This window comes from Scyliorhinus torazame, chromosome 9, assembly GCF_047496885.1.
Source record: "Scyliorhinus torazame isolate Kashiwa2021f chromosome 9, sScyTor2.1, whole genome shotgun sequence".
Lineage (NCBI taxonomy): Eukaryota > Metazoa > Chordata > Chondrichthyes > Carcharhiniformes > Scyliorhinidae > Scyliorhinus > Scyliorhinus torazame.
The window spans coordinates 185,204,846-185,222,988 of NC_092715.1; the positions used below are offsets into that span (position 1 = coordinate 185,204,846).

The following is an 18,143-nucleotide window of genomic DNA, read 5'->3' on the forward strand; positions in this document are numbered from 1 at the left end:
ATCAGAAAAAATGTCCGTTAATGAATCTAAAGATATTGTCACCTTGATTTTAGATGTTGATGAATGCCAAAATCCTGGAACCTGCAGCCAAATTTGTGTCAATTTAGAAGGAAGCTACAAGTGTGAATGTCACACAGGATATCACATGGATCTAACTCATTCGGTCTGCAAGGCAGTAGGTAAGTTCAATTTTAAAAGGAATAATTGAACTGTCCTTGAAAGATATAATTCCTTTGGGTAGTTTGAGAAGTTAAATGTGAGACACTAGTATGTGTATCTTCAGCAGCAGCTTCCTTTTAAAAATCTATCCTTCATACCCTTGAGTAGATTTGGGTGTTATAGAATTTACAGTACAGAAGGAGGCCATTCAGCCCATCGAGTCTGCACCGGCTCTTGGAAAGAGCACCCTACCCAAGGTCAACACTGCCACCCTATCCCATAACCCAGTAACCCCACCCAACGCTAAGGACAATTTTGGACACCAAGGGCAATTTATCATGACCAATCCACCTAGCCTGCACATCTTTGGACTGTGGGAGGAAACCGGAGCACCGGGAGGAAACCCACGCACACACTGGGAGGATGTGCAAACTCCGCACACAGTGACCCAAGCCAGAATCGAACCTGGGACCCTGGAGCTGTGAAGCAATTGTGCTATCCACAAGGCTACCGTGCTGCCCAAATTGGCAGACTTTGTAGTAAGGTACTGTCCAAGGGTGTATTGAGATATTGGTTACACTATAGAAGAATAAAAGCTGACCCTTTGATTTCCACAGGAGCTTCTTGTAACCTTGCGCATACCTTTGTTTTTCAGCTAATCCTTTTGCACCATTCTCTGTTCCCAGTAATCAGTCTCAACTCCCTTGAATATCATTCTGCCTTCAAGGCTACTTTTGGGGCCCTTCATATTTACCCGTGTTTTTCTTCGACTGTTCATACAGCTTATTAATTTGTAATAGCTAGCCAGTCTAACCATTTTGTTTTCTTCTCCAATTATTGAACCATGAGATAATTGTGCTCCTATTCTATTTATATACACTAATGTCCATATTCCTGCAAGCCTCCTTGATTAAGATTTAACAAACCAAATACTTCGCTCCCACTATTGCAGAATCCTCATGTGATCATGACCCCTTTTTGGGCTATCTGACTATGGCCCTGCTTTCAGGCTAGCTATAACTGTCCTTATGAAGAATAATTTTTTTAAATAATCTTTATCGTCACAAGTAGGCTTGCATTAACACTGCAATGTTACTGTGAAAAGCCCCTCCATCAGCTTTGCTTCTGGATAAATTAAACCTTTAATATAATGCTTCCCAGTTCACTCTTCTTCTGTGGCAACAGTTTAATGCTTCACACTGACCCCAGTGAAACTGGGGGTGGGGATGGATGGGTGTTTGAGCCCCAGGGATACTGGTACAAAAAGCAATTAAGGCACCTACAATTTGTTTTCTTTTTGCAGCCTCTGCTCATTTGGTCAGGCCTCTGCTCATTGAACATGGAACATAGAACATAGAAAATACAGCACAGAACAGGCCCTTTGGCCCACGATGTTGTGCCGAACCTTTGTCCTAGATTAATAATAGATTATCATTGAATTTACAGTGCAGAAGGAGGCCATTCGGCCCTTTGAGTCTGCACCGGCTCTTGGAAAGAGCCCCCTACCTGTCATGATATTCAAACACACATCATGATAGACACACCAACAGACAAATCAGAACACACAACACCACAACCAATCACAAAGATATAAAAGCACAAATACGACACCTGGTGGTCAGTATTAGCTGGAGAGGAGGACCAGGACAGACCTGCTACACGACACACTCAGGGAGACAGCACGTGCAGAGTATCCAGAACGAACTGTACATAAGAGTTAAAATAAAATAGAGTTGTACTACATACAACTGTGTTGGCTCATCTGTGCACCAGAGAACCCAACACCACACTACCCAAACTCAACACCTCCACCCAACACCAAGGGCAATTTTGGACACTAAGGACAATTTATCATGGCCAATCCACCTAACCTGCACATCTTTGGAATGTGGGAGGAAACCGGAGCACCCGGAGGAAACCCACGCAGACGTGGGGAGGATGTGCAGACTCCGCACAGCCAGTGATCCAAGCCGGAATCGAACCTGGGACCCTGGAGCTGTGAAGCAATTGTGCTATCCACAATGCTACCGTGCTGCCCTTGAGAACAAATAAATCTACACTATATCATTTTACCGTAATCCATGTACCTATCCAATAGCTGCTTGAAGGTCCCTAATGTTTCTGACTCCACTACTTCCACAGGCAGTGCATTCCATGCCCCCACTACTCTCTGGGTAAAGAACCTACCTCTGATATCCCTCCTATATCTTCCACCTTTCACCTTAAATTTATGTCCCCTTGTAATGGTTTGTTCCACCCGGGGAAAACGTCTCTGACTGTCTACTCTACCTATTCCCCTGATCATCTTATAAACCTCTATCAAGTCGCCCCTCATCCTTCTCCGTTCTAATGAGAAAAGGCCTAGCACCCTCAACCTTTCCTCGTAAGATCTACTCTCCATTCCAGGCAACATCCTGGTAAATCTCCTTTGCACCTTTTCCAGAGCTTCCACATCCTTCCTAAAATGAGGCGGCCAGAACTGTACACAGTACTCCAAATGTGGCCTTACCAAAGTTTTGTACAGCTGCATCATCACCTCACAGCTCTTAAATTCAATCCCTCTGTTAATGAACGCAAGCACACCATAGGCCTTCTTCACAACTCTATCCACTTGAGTGGCAACTTTCAAAGATGTATAACGTAGACCCCAAGATCTCTGCTCCTCCACATTGCCACGAACTCTTACCGTTAACCCTGTATTCCGCATTCATATTTGTCCTTCCAAAATGGACAACCTCACACTTTTCAGGGTTAAACTCCATCTGCCACTTCTCAGACCAGCTCTGCATCCTATCTATGTCTCTTTGCAGCCGACAACAGCCCTCCTCGCTATCCACAACTCCACCAATCTTCGTATTGTCTGCAAATTTACTGACCCACCCTTCAACTCCCTCATCCAAGTCATTAATGAAAATCACAAACAGCAGAGGACCCAGAACTGATCCCTGCGGTACGCCACTGGTAACTGGGATCCAGGCTGAATATTTGCCATCCACCACCACTCTCTGACTTCTATCGGTTAGCCAGTTCGTTATCCAACTGGCCAAATTTCCCACTATCCCATGCCTCCTTACTTTCTTTATAAGCCTACCATGGGGAACTTTATCAAATGCCTTACTAAAATCCATGTACACTACATCCACTGCTTTACCTTCATCCACATGCTTGGTCACCTCCTCAAAGAATTCAATAAGACTTGTAAGGCAAGACCTACCCCTCACACATCCATGCTGACTATCCCTAATCAAGCAGTCTTTCCAGATGCTCAGAAATCCTATCCTTCAGTACCCTTTCCATTACTTTGCCTACCACCAAAGTAAGACTAACTGGCCTGTAATTCCCAGGGTTACCCCTAGTCCGTTTTCTGAACAGGGGCATGACATTCGCCACTCTCCAATCCCCTGGTACCACCCCTGTTGACAGTGAGGACGAAAAGATCATTGCCAACGGCTCTGCAATTTCATCTCTTGCTTCCCATAGAATCCTTGGATATATCCCGTCAGGCCCGGGGGACTTGTCTATCCTCAAGTTTTTCAAAATGCCCAACACATCTTCCTTCCTGACAAGTATTTCCTCGAGCTTACCAATCTGTTTCACACTGTCCTCTCCAACAATATTGCCCCTCATTTGTAAATACAGAAGAAAAGTACTCGTTCAAGACCTCTCCTATCTCTTCAGACTCCATACACAATCTCCCGCTACTGTCCTTGATCGGACCTACCCTTGCTCTACTCATTCTCATATTTCTCACGTGTAAAAGGCCTTGGGGTTTTCCTTGATCCTACCCGCCAAAGATTGTTCATGCCCTCTCTTAGCTCTCCTAATCCCTTTCTTCAGTTCCGTCCTGGCTATCTTGTATCCCTCCAATGCCCTGTCTGAACCTTGTTTCCTCAGCCTTACATAAGTCTCCTTTTTCCTCTTAACAAGACATTCAACCCCTCGTCAACCATGGTTCCCTCACTCGACCATCTCTTCCCTGCCTGACAGGGACATACATATCAAGGACACGTAGCACCTGTTCCTTGAACAAGTTCCACATTTCACTTGTGTCCTTCCCTGACAGCCTATGTTCCCAACTTATGCACTTCAATTCTTGTCTGACAACATCGTATTTACCCTTTTCCCCCAATTGTAAACCTTGCCCTGTTGCACGCACCTATCCCTCTCCATTACTAAAGTGAAAGTCACAGAATTGTGGTCACTATCTCCAAAATGCTCCCCCACTAACAAATCTATCACTTGCCCTGGTTCATTACCCAGTACTAAATCCAATATTGCCTCTCCTCTGGTCGGACAATCTACATACTGTTCGAAAAGCTTCCTGGACACACTGCACAAACACCACCCCATCCAAACTATTTGATCTAAAGAGTTTCCACTCAAATATTTGGTAAGTTAAAGTCACCCATGACTACTACCCTGTGACTTCTGCACCTTTCCAAATTCTGTTTCCCAATCTGTTCCTCCACATCTCTGCTACTATTGGGGGGCCTATAGAAAACTCCTACCCAGGTGACTGCTCCTTTCCTATTTCTGACTTCAACCCACACTACCTCAGGGTGATACTCCTCGAACTGCCTTTCTGCAGCTGTTATACTATCTCTAATTAACAATGCCACCCCCCCACCTCTTTTACCACCCTCTCTAATCTTATTGAAACATCTATAACCAGGGACCTCGAACAACCATTTCTGCCCCTCTTCTATCCAAGTTTCCGTGATGGCCACCACATCGTAGTCCCAAGTACCGATCCATGCCTTAAGTTCACCCACCTTATTCCTGATGCTGCTTGCGTTGAAGTATACACACTTCAACCCATCTCCGTGCCTGCAAGTACTCTCCTTTGTCAGTGTTCCCTTCCCCACTGCCTCATTACACGCTTTGGCGTCCTGAATATCGGCTTCCTTAGTTGCTGGACTACAAATCCGGTTCCCATTCCCCTGCCAAATTAGTTTAAACCCTCCCGAAGAGTATTAGAAAACCTCCCTCCCAGGATATTGGTGCCCCTCTGGTTCAGATGCAACCCGTCCTGCTTGTACAGGTCCCACCTTCCCCAGAATGCGCTCCAATTATCCAAATACCTGAAGCCCTCCCTCCTACACCATTCCTGCAGCCACGTGTTCAGCTGCACTCTCTCCCTATTCCTCGCCTCGCTATCACGTGGCACCGGCAACAAACCAGAGATGACAACTCTGTCTGTCCTGGCTTTTAACTTCCAGCCTAACTCTCTAAACTTGTTTATTACCTCCACACCCCTTTTCCTACCTATGTCGTTGGTACCAATGTGCACCACTACTTCTGGCTGCTCCCCCTCCCCCTTAAGGATCCTGAAGACACGATCCGAGACATCCCTGGCACCCGGGAGGCAACATACCTTCTGGGAGTCTCGCTTGCGACCACAGAATCTCCTATCTATTCCCCTAACCATTGAATCTCCTACAACTATTGCTTTTCTATTCTCCCCCCTTCCCTTCTCAGTGCCAGAGACCTGGCCGCTAGGGCCTCCCCCCCCCCCCCCCCAAACAGCATCCAAAACGGTATACTTGTTTTGAAGGGGAACGGCCATGAGTGGTCCCTGCACTGTCTGCCTGTTTGTTTTTTTTCCCCCTGACTGTAACCCAGCTATTCTTGTCCTGTACCTTGGGTGTGGTTACCTCCTTGTAACTCTTCTCAATCACCCCCTCTGCCTCCCGGATGATCCGAAGTTCATCCAGCTTCAGCTCCAGTTCCCTAACACGGTCTTTGAGGAGCTGAAGTTGGGTGCACTTCCCGCAGGTATAGTCAGCGGGGACACCGGTGGTATCCCTCACCGCCCACATCCTACAGGAGGAGCATGCAACTGGCCAAGCCTCCATCCCCTCTTACCTTACAGAATATAGCTGCCCTGTGGACTAACGAGATCTCCGACTCTGCTCCCAGTCAGCTGCACTCTCTGTAACCTCCTTGATTGATTTATTCCTAAATTGATTGATTTAGGTTACGCCTACAGGACCAGAAAAGTAGAGCAGATTTATAGGTGCATCCCAGGACTATGAAATCTGAATCTCTGCTCCATTGTTGCCTTCAAGTTCATGACCGCAATGGCTTGTCCTGCAAGCCCACTGGGAGTCGTGACCCATGCTTTCAGAATCCTGTCTGAAGCTGCAACTTTAACAATCTATTTTCAAGCTGAATAAATATATTCTTGGCATTTTTCTAATTAACAGATTGGGAACACAAGATATGCTTCAGGGACTTGCATTTTCATTTTCCTGCATAAATTTTAATTCGCTGATCTGCTTTCCTCCATAACACTTTCTGTTCATTGCTTTCATTTACAAAATGTAAACCATGCAGCCAGGATACATGCAAAGGAATCGGGAGGAGACTATAACTAGGGAGCACCGTTTGTGGTCTCTCTCGTTTTGAGGGTCGCAAGTCTTTGGAACTCCCTTGAGAGTGAGGCTGGGTCATTGAATATTTTTCAGGCATAGGTCTATTCTTCACTTTTAAATCTCCATGAATTGGTAGTCATTGGAGGTCGGCGGAATGTGGAGTTGAGGCCACAATCTGATCAGCCAGGATCTGTGCAGGGGGTTAATTTTAATTCCAATTCCAATTGAGCCACTACAGTGTGTATCCAGAAGTTCTATCCTTATTTTGCAGGTAACTACATTGATTTCTGACCAAATGTACACTTTCATAGCATTTTTGTGTGTTCCATTGATTTGTTTATGCCTACAGTAGAATTGTAACTAATTCCAAGGATAAGCTACATGAATCTTGATGCAGAGTATTGGTCTTTCTGGACATGGTAGCAATAAATAATGTGGGAGCATTTTGCAATAAACAAGTGCTATTAAGTGGCTCAGGCCAGATGAAAAAGCCTATTGTAATTGTACACTTTCCATTCAGTTTCATACACTGGTTGTAGTTGCATTTTGTTATAATTGGGTTTATAGAAGTTGTTGTTAACATACAGTGCAAATCTTAGAACAAAGGTGATTTCTTGGCAGCAAAGGCCTCGTAGATTTATTGAAATGTGTGGATAATTTCTTAAACTTTTATAAATCCTGCACAGGAAAAGAGCCTTATTTGATCTTCACTAATCGACATGACATCCGGAAACTTGGACTGCATCGCCTTGAATACACCCAGATAGCTGTGCAGCTGAGAAATGCGGTCTCTCTGGATGCTGATATTGCTGAACAGAGACTCTTTTGGGCTGACTTGGGCCAGCAGGCAATTTTCAGGTAGCTCTTTAACTGATTGATATAAACCTTAGTTTACTATTTGCTGCAGCTGAGGTGCTTGCCCAGTGTCCTGTTTTGGTTTATTGCATATGCAACTGGACTCCAAAGAAAATGTGGCCTTGTATTGAATTTCTCAGATGGTCACAATTAATTGTGGTCTCTAAGCGAGTTAACTTTCTTTTCAGCATGTCCATGAATGAATGGGAACACTCGTCTGGGGTTTCCAAAATTGAGGATCTAGAAATCCCAGGAGGAATTGCAGTGGATTGGATCTACAAGCACATCTATTGGACTGATCGGGGTACTAAGACGATATCTGTGGCCACATTTGATGGAACCAAAAGGAAGACTCTCTTTACTGAATTGAAGGAACCAGCTTCTCTTGCAGTTGATCCAATAACTGGGTACTGAGAAAATGTGCATTTCAATGTGTAAATGTGTCTGGTTTGGCACACGGCTTCTAGAGAAATATTTGGATTGATAAAGACAATTCTGCCAAGGTTGGGTAGCATTTTTTTGATTTTTAAAAAAGTAGATTTTGTCATGGGTGAGTTAGCTTTAGCAAATGCCAAAGCTTTAAGTCTTCTTCGTTATATTATAATGGCAATGCATTTGGTTAGAGTAGAAAGGAGAATTGTCCTGCTGTTGAGTATATCCTGCACAAAAGCAACTTTGGAAAAGCTGGTGTTCTGTCCCACTGAAGAACAAATGAAAAATGGTAATAAATGAGGTCCAAATCATTTTTGCAAATACTTACAACGTGAAATTAGTTTTGTTAGTTTCTTGGCTTTATGCGCATACTTAAATCATTCGCATACCGAATCATCTTCGCAAACGTTGGAGGAAATTAATGTTCGGATTGTAATAAGCTAATTTTAGGCCCATAAAATTCAACCTTTCTGATTTGTGGCTCATGCTTTGACCTTTGCAGGTTTATTTACTGGTCAGACTGTGGTGAACCAGCAGTGATTGAAAAAGCAGGAATGAATGGTGCTGACCGCCAGCAACTTGTTGCCAGAGAGATTCAGTGGCCAAGTGGCATTACACTTGGTAAGGATGGAGATTTTTATTCAAGGAGTTGGAAAATGTGCCTTTTGGCAAATGGTTTAGCCCTTTTTAAAATCTTTATCCACAGATCTTGTGAAAAGTTACCTGTATTGGGTTGATTCAAAGTTGCACACACTATCAAGTGTAAGTCTAAATGGCCAGGATAGAAGAACAGTGCTGTGGTCACTGGAATTCCTCATTCATCCTTCTGCTGTCTCTGTCTTTGAGGTAATGTTGTATGTCCCCTTATTTTGATGTGTTATCAATTCTTGGAATGCTTGTTCACTGACTGTGTTGAATGTCATTCTAGTACAATAGAAAGGTAGCTGCTAGGGCCACGAGCTAAACTTTGATCTTTGTTCCACCATGGAACAAACCAGAATGGAACATAGCTGATTTTCTCCCCTCATTCTTCTTAATTGCGTAGTTTGGAGTGTACTAGTTGAACTAGATATTGAGTCATTTGCTATATTTCTAGAATAAAAATGGTCTTGTTTTAGGATCGTGTCTTCTGGACTGATGTGGCGAACAAAGCAATCTATGGAGCCAACAAGTATACAGGCAAAGATGTGGTGGTTTTGGCTTCTGACCTTCATGAGCCTCGAGACATCATTATCTACAATGAACTGTTGCAAACATTTGGTAGGGTTTGTAATTGGATCAGATGTTGCATCTTGCTCTACCATTCAGTTAAAGCCTTGGCGGAAATTCTAAACACATTTTCTTGCCTAGCACCATAATGCTACTGCTTATTTAGTTAAATTCTTTTGGTCAACCACACTTCCATTTCACCGAAATGAATGTTAAATGATGTCAAAACACGTGGTGTTTAAATATGATTTAATTACATCCCATCTGCAGTGTTTTCTTCCCTCTTGCAACATCATTGAATGAGAGCTACAATAGGGTGAGTTCCACCTCTTCACTTCCCTATTCCTAAAAGGTAGTGAGTATTCCAGCTCCACCCCCTTTTCACTTTCCTATTCCCAGCAAGAAAAACAAACATCTAGAAAATGGGGTGATAAAACTAACCCAATATCGAAACAATGCTTAACCTTACTCTGACTTGGATTTGAATAAATGATGACACTAACAAATAGAAGTTTTACAAATTCCTGAACTAAATTTATTGAACGACACTTCAAAACCACAAGCATAATAATAGTTGAACGATGCTTCAAAACCACAAGCATAATAATAGTATACTTGTCATTAAACAGTTAAGTATCTGCACAAGAACCTGTGCAGGCTAATCTCTCTCCTCGTCCATGGCTTCAATTAATTCCCCCATTAAACCCCAAAACTGACCTTTGTTAGTTGTCCATGCTGTAACCCAACCACAAAACTAGTCTTGTGCTCTTTCCAACACTATTGGTTTTAAACCACAGACTGACTTTTTCTTACCCAGTTGCTAAGCATGATTCCACAGCTTTTCTCTTGTCCAGCTTCCAAGCTCTTACCTTTATTGTCAAAAGTAGGCTTACATTATCACTGCAATGAAGTTACTGTGAAAAGCCCCTAGTCGCCACATTCCGGCACCTGTTGGGTACACAGGAAGAATTCAATGTCCAATTCCCCTAACAGCGTGTCTTTTGGGACTTGTGGGTGGAAACAGGAGCACCCGGAGGAAACCCGAGCAGACGCTGGGAGAGCGTGCAGACTCTGCACGGGCAGTGACCCAAGCCGGGAATCGAACCTGGGACCCTGGTGCTGTGAAGCAACAGTGCTGCCCATTTTAGCACTGCTACTGTGCTGTCCAATTTTTGTTCTGATTCTTGCTTATGCTGATCAGATATTCCAAGTTGTTGCCTGAAACATTGTCAAACAGTTGAACAGCATAGCAATGAATCCGTTCCAGGAACTTTAATGTTTCCTGTAAATATTCCTATTCCTGCATCCAGGATGTCTATTCATTTTTTTAAGATAAATTTAGAGTACACATTTCATTTTTTTTTTCTAATTACGAGGCAATTTAACGTGGCCAATCCACCTAACCTGCACATCTTTGGGTTGTGGGGGCAAAACCCACGCAAACATGGGGAGAACGTGCAAACTCCACACTGACCGTGACCCAGAGCCGGAATCAAACCCGTGACCTCGGCACCGTGAGGCAGCAGTGCTATCAACTGCACTACCGTGCTGCCCTCAGGATGTCTATTCATGATTATTTTAACCATTATTGGTAATCACTAGTGTCTGGACTGAATGTTTGGTAAAACAAGTCTCCAGATACTGTGAACATGTATCCAAACGAAGAATTTCCTGTGACGAAGGGTTTGGCCAGGCATGATGTTTCCTTCCTCTATACACAAGTTCCACAACATGGCATGGTTTAAAAAGAGTGACTTGAGTGACTCTGAATTTATCCTCCATGTTACTTCAACATCATACAACCTTTTGCAATTCTGGTATTGCACAACAACATTTTGATCTCTCTTTTGAGGGAAAATGTGCATGTCGTTTTTTTGTTGCATGAATTGAAGATCTATACTATATTCGCAGGTAAAAACTGGTGTGCCAAAAGCTTGCAGAACAGAGGTTGTGAATTCATGTGTCTTCCTGCTCCTTGGTTTAATAGTCAGTCACCTAAATACACCTGTGTGTGTCCATCTGGAAAAGAACTAGAGCCAAATGGACAACACTGCAGAATGGGTACGTGTGAAATTTATTTGGTGCATATATTTAACACCAGCTGTATAGATTCTCCAAATAACAATGAAAATGTATTGACAACATTGTTTCTTTAATCTAAAATTCAATAGGAATGAAGTCTTAAAACTTTTTGTCACTTAAAGTTGGGTTAACGGGCCAGAAGTCTGAGTGGTGCCTGCTATGGGGACAAGTCCAATTACCAGATTGGAAGTTGCTGGGATTTGAACAGAAGTAACTATGGATCATAACTGAAGTATTGTGCCCTCGTCAGTAAGAGTATCAGTAGTTTGGTTAGTGAATTCAATGTCTACAGTTAAAAGCCAAAGGATTGAGACTCCACCCTTGCAATTGGTGTCAGAGGATGCTTGACAGTAATTTTGTTGGCCATTCCAGGGTATGTTCATTAAAATGGATGCAGTGCAGGAGGATATTTGGTCCATTCTGTTCTAGCTCCTGATGTGTTGGGTACTCCTGGATCTGTGGAGACTGTGTTTACCTTAGCAGTAACATAGACAGGCTACCAACACTTGTAATAGTACAACTCTATTATATTTTACTAAGAGCTGTTAAACATACTTGCACTGTGGGTCGACACTATGCCAGATTGACTGAAGACCTATGCCGAACCTGACCAGCCTATACTGATAGCACATGGTGGATGTTTGTGCTACTGACTGCGGGCTCTGTCTGCCTCAGAGGCTGCATCCCGAATGAGCGGGAAAACGAGTGCCCTCTGTCTTTATAGTTACCGTGCCCTAACTGGTGATTGGCTGCTGTGTTGTGTGTTGATTGGTCTTGCAGTGTGTCAGTCAGTGTGTGTCTCTGCACCATCATATACTGATGTGTATATTATGACCGCTCCATAATCTGTTTCAATGTTTCCCATAGGAAAGTCGTCTAGGCAGTTGTATGTAGGAGGAAGGAAACTGAAGAGGGGGAGAAGCAATTTGATTTTTAATCTCCTCCTTGAAGATGGAGAAGTTGGATTGCTGAGAGATAATAAGGGTTTGAGACCAACATGATTCTGGTAATAGAAGTTTGAAACCAGCTCAGTTGTCTGCCATACCTGTCACCTAAATGAGATGAGCAGGTTTATGACTGTGCTGAGCACCCAGACTGGCTCACTTCCACCTGGAAGATTAGACCACGCTGCTGAAGTTCTTTCTACTTGGCTCCTGTTACAACAGGGAGCTATTGGGAACTTGGGTTCAGAAATGGGATCCAAGATGTAGGAGGCAATTTGGGGGTTACCAGATTGAGGGCTAACATTAGAGTCCGAGGCATATGCCTACACCTGTCCTGAGTTGTCCTGTCCCATTCAGACTTAAACTAGTTAGTGAGAATACACTGGATGATCCACCTGAAATCCATTGTCTTTCAGGACACTGTTGACCAGCCATTAGAGTCTGATGGCCATGGGAGGTTAGTTGCATATCGATAGCATGGCTGTGTTCTTTATAAATGGGAAATCAGACAGCCAAGATGGATGGGTTCGAGATGGATGGAGAGGACCTTTTTTGTTAGAAGGGTTGGGCAGAGCTCTGAGGAAGAATCCTGTTTGACCAAGTAATGACAGAGGATTTGAAATGCCAGAGGTCATGGAAAGCTATTCCAGAGGCAGAGTTTTAAAAGGATTCTGAAACAACTTCACGAACAAAAGAAAAGTTGCTTCATAAATACAAGTATCACCTTTGCCTGCCTGTGTGAATCATAGATTATCATAGAATTTACAGTGCAGAAGGAGATCATTCAGCCCATCAAGTCTGCACCAGCCCTTGGAAAGCACATTCTACCTAAGCCCATACCTCTACTCCATCCCAGTAACCCCACCTAACCTTCCTTTTGGACACTAAGGATAATTTACCATGGCCAATCCACCTAACCCGCACATCGTTGGACTGTGGGAGGAAACTAGAGCACCCGGAGAAAACCCACACAGACATGGGGAGGAAGTGCAAACTCGCACAGTGACCCGAGAATCTAACCTGGGACCCTGGAGCTGCGAAGCAACTGTGTTCCAGCCACTGTGCCCCCCCCACCCCACGGTAGTGGCGTGAAAGCAGAACATTCCTTTTGAAGTGCTTTTAATGGGAACTTGTGTGTTAGCGTTAAGAAATTACATGTAATCTGTTTTATTAAGTTTATTTTAATATTTTTGTTAACAAAATAACTAAGCCATATTTCATATGTCATTACTCCTGGAATGAATATCTTTCCCTGCTGCATTAAAACTTAACGTTGTGGCTCTGGTCTAGTATCTTAGCTACTGATGAGCTGACCAGGTGTCCATAACACTCCAAATAAGAGTTACTTGTGCTTTGTGGTTACTCGTGCTTTGTGCTGCAATGTTCCATGACCAAGTCCCCAGGAACCTTGTGTGCACAAAGGTATTTGAAAGATGATTTGTGTCTTATTGGGCAAACTGCATACTTGTGGATTTAATTGTTTGGGTTGAAGACTCTTGCACATATTTTGCTGTGCCAGATACTAGGTTGAGTCAAAGGAGAATCCATAGAAACTCTTTCAGAGGTACTGGGTCATGAGATTTTATTCCCTTTTTCAGCAACAGTACATACAACTATTGCAACTGCTGTGACAACTATTGCAACTGCTGCGACACCAGAGTCTACTTTGTCCTCTGTTACTGCAAAATACCGGTCTACTGAACTTCATGCAACAATTGTGCCTCCTAATGGCAAGTGCATCTTTGAGTAATTATTTAAAAAAATATTCATAGCAGCATGAACGCCTTTAAAATTTATCTCCTTACAAAAGTTTGACTTTACAGATTATTACTGTAATTGGTTATTACTCCCATGATTATCAGCTGTATGTAATGGTGCACTATTCAAAGTTATAAAACCTAAATCTTGTGCTTACTAGTTTTTCAGTTGGATTGAAGCTTAAAAGGTTTTTTCCAGTCACATTCAAATATCACATCCATTCCCATACAGAAAGAAATGCCAATGCTACTCTTGATAAAGAGAACAAACCTGAGGGAGGTTCTGGAGCAGGTTGGGCTGCCCTTGCTATTTGTAAGTATTTCTGTACAAATAAACATCATTTTAAACCTGTTAATTTTTGTCTAGAATGACTGGTTATAGTTCTAAAGGCTCACTAATTCTTAAATTGATTCAGTTAATGATTTGGAAGGTAAAGCTATGAGAATTCCTTTGCCTAATAAGGGACTTCTTTATTTCAGTACTCTTGACCATGGCTGGTGTAGCTGCTTACGTTAAATGGCAAGACTGGAAGAGGAAGACTCGGCAAAGCCTGTATTTTGAGAACCCGGCCTTTGAATGTGATTGATTGTGGACAGCAAATAAAGCTCATTTTAAAGTATTTTCATTCTTTGTTTGAATTATGGCATATTGACAACATGAAAATGTGGCCCCACTAGATTTTCCATCTGAGGGTGGAATTTTCATGATCTATGAATGGATGTGTTCAAATGCTTTTGGTTTGAGCTTAAAAGTTGCAAGTAACATTTGTACCAGGAAATTACATGTCCAACAAAATCATATTTTCCCTTGAAGCTCCACCATTGGCATCCTGGCATCACCACTGATCAGAAACACAGCTGGTGGCTGGGAAGTTGGAGGTCAGTAATATCTTGACTCCCAAAACCTGTCCACCATGGTGTGATTGAATTCTCTCCACTTGCAACTCCACGATACGAACCATCCAGGACAAAATTATGTGCATTATAGCCCTCCATCCATAACCTTAAATATTCATTCCCTCCACCGCTGATGTAGAACAAGCGATGTAAGCCATCTACAAGATGTACTGCAGCTCTGCAAGTTTCTTTCAAAAGCATGCCCTGTCCAGGTGGGCTAAAATCATGAAACTTAGGAATATCTAGTTTACAAACCCAGGACAGGCATTCCAGTAGTACCGTCATTTAAGGAGGACAACAAATAAGCTGTGGTGAGGATTCTTTATGACAGTGGTAACCCTTTGACGTTCGAATCCCACCAACAACCCCTAACCTCCTTGATCCGAGGAGACCTTGGAGCATTCCCAGCTATTCATTCCTTACCTTGGTTCGTTGATTACCTATTTTCCTTTCATTTCACTTCTCATCCTTTAATGGGGGTGATGGAACAAGGTTTAAATTTATGGATCCGTTCAATTGCCAGTCATTATTGCTGCTTGTCTAGCAGTCTTCACCGTTTGCTCTTCTTCATGAAGGTAAGGAATTCTTGGAGAATGCCTCTCTGAACCTCAAGGGAGTTTCAACTCCAATTTCAGACTCTAATAAAAGTGTTCTACTTAACTCTTTCGAAATTCAAATTGGCATAGATCTGTCCTAGCTCCCTCCTGAAATTCCGAAACTTTTGCTTGTATGCTGCTTGTATGCTTCGGCAACCAATTCTATGCACCCAGAACAGCCTTTTTTTTTAACCTAGTCATAATCCTTAGACACCCCCTCTGATGGAAGTATAAACTTCCTGTGCCTGCCCTGTCAATTTACTTGTATGGACAATGTCCACTTTTTTTCGACCACTCCTTTTGGGTCTCTATTTTCTCAGATGCCGTAAAACAAGGTTTCCACTTCCTTTTCAAACAAGAGTGCCTGGATAAATTTAGATGGACACTGGTTCCATTCTAGGACCTAGCTCCTGGCAGGTCCCTTTAATTTCCAGTGATGGCACAAAAAAGGGAAATAAAGAAATCATCAGGAAGGATCCCCACAAAGTGTAATTATTTCTTTTGCTTTTGCCATTTGAAGCTATTGACAGTTTGAATTATTTAAGCATTTAATAATTTATATTAGTGTCACAAGTAGGCTAACATTATACACTGCAATAAAGTTACTCTGAAAATCCCCCAAGTCGCCACACTCGCATGCCAGTTCAGGTACACGGAGGGAGAATTCAGAATGTCCAATTGTCTAACGAGCTCGTCTTTCGGGACTTGTGGGAGAGCGAACGTGCTGACACTGCACAGACAACAACCCAAGCTGGGAATCTAACCAAGGTCCCTGGCACTGTGAAGCAACAGTGCTAGCTGCTAATATTTTTTAAATTCCATCTTATTTATAGGATCATTAGTCAACAAACCTAATTTCAATCCTCTGGCCCACTCCCTAACCTAAGTTGCCCCTCATGGGTAGCACAGTGGTTAGCACAGTTGCTCCACAGCTCCAGGGTCCCAGGTTCGATTCCCGGCTTGGGTCACTGACTGGAGTTTGCATTTTCTCCGTGTCTGCGGGGTTTCCTCCAGGTGCTCCGGTTTCCTTCCACAGTCCAAAGATGTGCAGGTTAGGTGGATTGGCCATGCTAAATTGCCCTTGGTGGCAATAAAGGTTGCGTGCGGTTACTGGGTTATGGGGTAACGGTGATAGGGTGGAGGTGTGGGGTGCTCTTTCCAAGGGCCAGTGCAGACTTGTGCAGGTGGCCTCCTGTACTGTAAATTCTATTCTCTGATCACTGCTTTAAATTCTGCCACCAGAATCCTTCCCCAAAATTGTTTAAACTTTACGTACACTCCATCACCTGTCAAACAATCTCCAGCAAATTCCAAAATGGTTTGATTTGGTTTTCTTTTAAAATTTGGCTTCCAGTACTTGTCATGATATCCACATTAGCATATCATGGTGCAATCACACACACACTGATGGACAGGTAGTTGGACCAACCAACACACACAACATCGCAGCCAATCACCAGTGAGAGCACATGCACTATAAAATAGGGAACACCACCGTTCCCGCTCATTCTACCAGGAGATAGCTCCGAGCACAGAGCTCACAGCGTGCCACTCAGACATACACCATGTGCTGAGTGCCTCACCAAGATAGTGAAAGGGCTGGGTCCACAGGTTGGCTGGTGAAGCACAAACCTCAGCCAGCAGTTATTAGTTATTATTGTACAAGACAAAACAGTTGTACCATCTACAACCATGTTGGTTCATTTGTGTATCGGAACACCCAACATGACGACTAACTGCTTTTTAAAAAAAAAAAAAAAAAAAAAAAATCTTTTTGCTCTGTTATAAGTCACCCCATGCATGCATCTCAAAAGCTTTTGCAACAAACATTAGGAGCAGAATCCATTCTTCAGGCCAGTCATTTTGTAGTAACTTCCTTAAATGATGCCAGGTACATTTTTACATGTCCTTGTCAAATTTTGTCTCTGGGCCCTTCTCACTATTCCCCTCCAATACATGGGCTTTAAACTTGTAAGGACTTTCCAATTCCCTACCTTTCCTTGCCCCTTTCCTCTTTCTAACTTCTCCATTTCTGATTCTGGCTTTCCATTGCTCTTTTTCAAATCAATTTTTCTTCCTTTTTTGTTCTCTCAATTCCGTTTTTGCTACTTTGACCAAATTAATGGAGTTACCCTTTGTCCCGGAGTTCCCAAGTGCTGAGCCACTACAATCTTTACTAGCTCCTGATTTAAGTCCACCCTTAATTCCTCTACCACAGGCTTCAAATTAACCTAGGTTATCCATGCCAAGGCATTAAGATAAAACCTGTTCTCTCCAGAAAGGTCTCTAAGCATTTAAAAGTAGCCACCGCGAAAGTAAATCTGAAACTCTAGAAAACCATTTTCCTATCTCAGCGTGTTAGGAATCCCCATGGTCCCTGTGGCACTGAACTACAGACTGATCAGGTCAACCCAATGGAGTGTTAACTTCCCTAGGTCCATGATTTGGTTTTCCTGCCATCATTCCCACAGGCACATTGCTGTCTTTGAGCAGCCTGTCAGTTTAAAGAAAAAAGGCAGCACAGTAGTTGGCACTGCTGCTTCAGGGCCAGGGACCTGCATTCAATTCCAGCCTTGTGTGACTGTCTGTGAAGTCACGCATGTTCTCCCAGTGTCTGTAGCTTTCCTTCAGGTGCTCATTTTCTCCCACAATCCAAAGATGTGCAGGTTGGGTGGATTGACCATGCTAAATTGCCCCCAGTATGGGGTTGTGGGGATAGGTTGGGAGAGGGGGCTTGATATGGGGTTGCGGGGAGTGGGCTTAGGTGGGGTCCTCTTTCGGAGGGTCAATGCAGACTTATGTGCTGAAGGGGGGGGGCCACCTCCACTGTAGGGCTTC

The 18,143-nt window shown here is 43.3% G+C and overlaps 1 protein-coding gene and 1 long non-coding RNA gene across 2 annotated transcripts; both read left to right on the forward strand.

Moving 5' to 3' along the window:
* The first annotated feature begins 10 nt into the window (after positions 1–10).
* Positions 11–13,805, forward strand: LOC140430136 (very low-density lipoprotein receptor-like). The gene is made up of 8 exons (XM_072517647.1): positions 11–179; positions 7,220–7,391; positions 7,577–7,795; positions 8,323–8,441; positions 8,527–8,666; positions 8,939–9,080; positions 10,941–11,090; positions 13,654–13,805. The coding sequence occupies exons 1-8, from the start codon at positions 11–13 to the stop codon at positions 13,803–13,805; spliced, it is 1,263 nt and encodes a 420-aa protein (XP_072373748.1).
* A 238-nt stretch (positions 13,806–14,043) lies between these two features.
* On the forward strand, positions 14,044–14,432 carry LOC140429635 (uncharacterized). The gene is made up of 2 exons (XR_011949148.1): positions 14,044–14,125; positions 14,293–14,432. It is a non-coding gene; the product is annotated as an uncharacterized lncRNA (long non-coding RNA).
* The last annotated feature ends 3,711 nt before the right edge of the window (positions 14,433–18,143 follow it).

Excerpts from the sequence above, each read along its gene's own strand:
- LOC140430136 (XM_072517647.1), top strand. The coding sequence starts at position 11 with ATGTCCGTTAATGAATCTAAAGATATTGTCACCTTGATTTTAGATGTT. Across the intron at positions 8,442-8,526 it reads GCCAAGTGGCATTACACTTG|ATCTTGTGAAAAGTTACCTG; the intron begins GTAAGGATGGAG and ends CTTTATCCACAG. Across the intron at positions 9,081-10,940 it reads TGAACTGTTGCAAACATTTG|GTAAAAACTGGTGTGCCAAA; the intron begins GTAGGGTTTGTA and ends CTATATTCGCAG.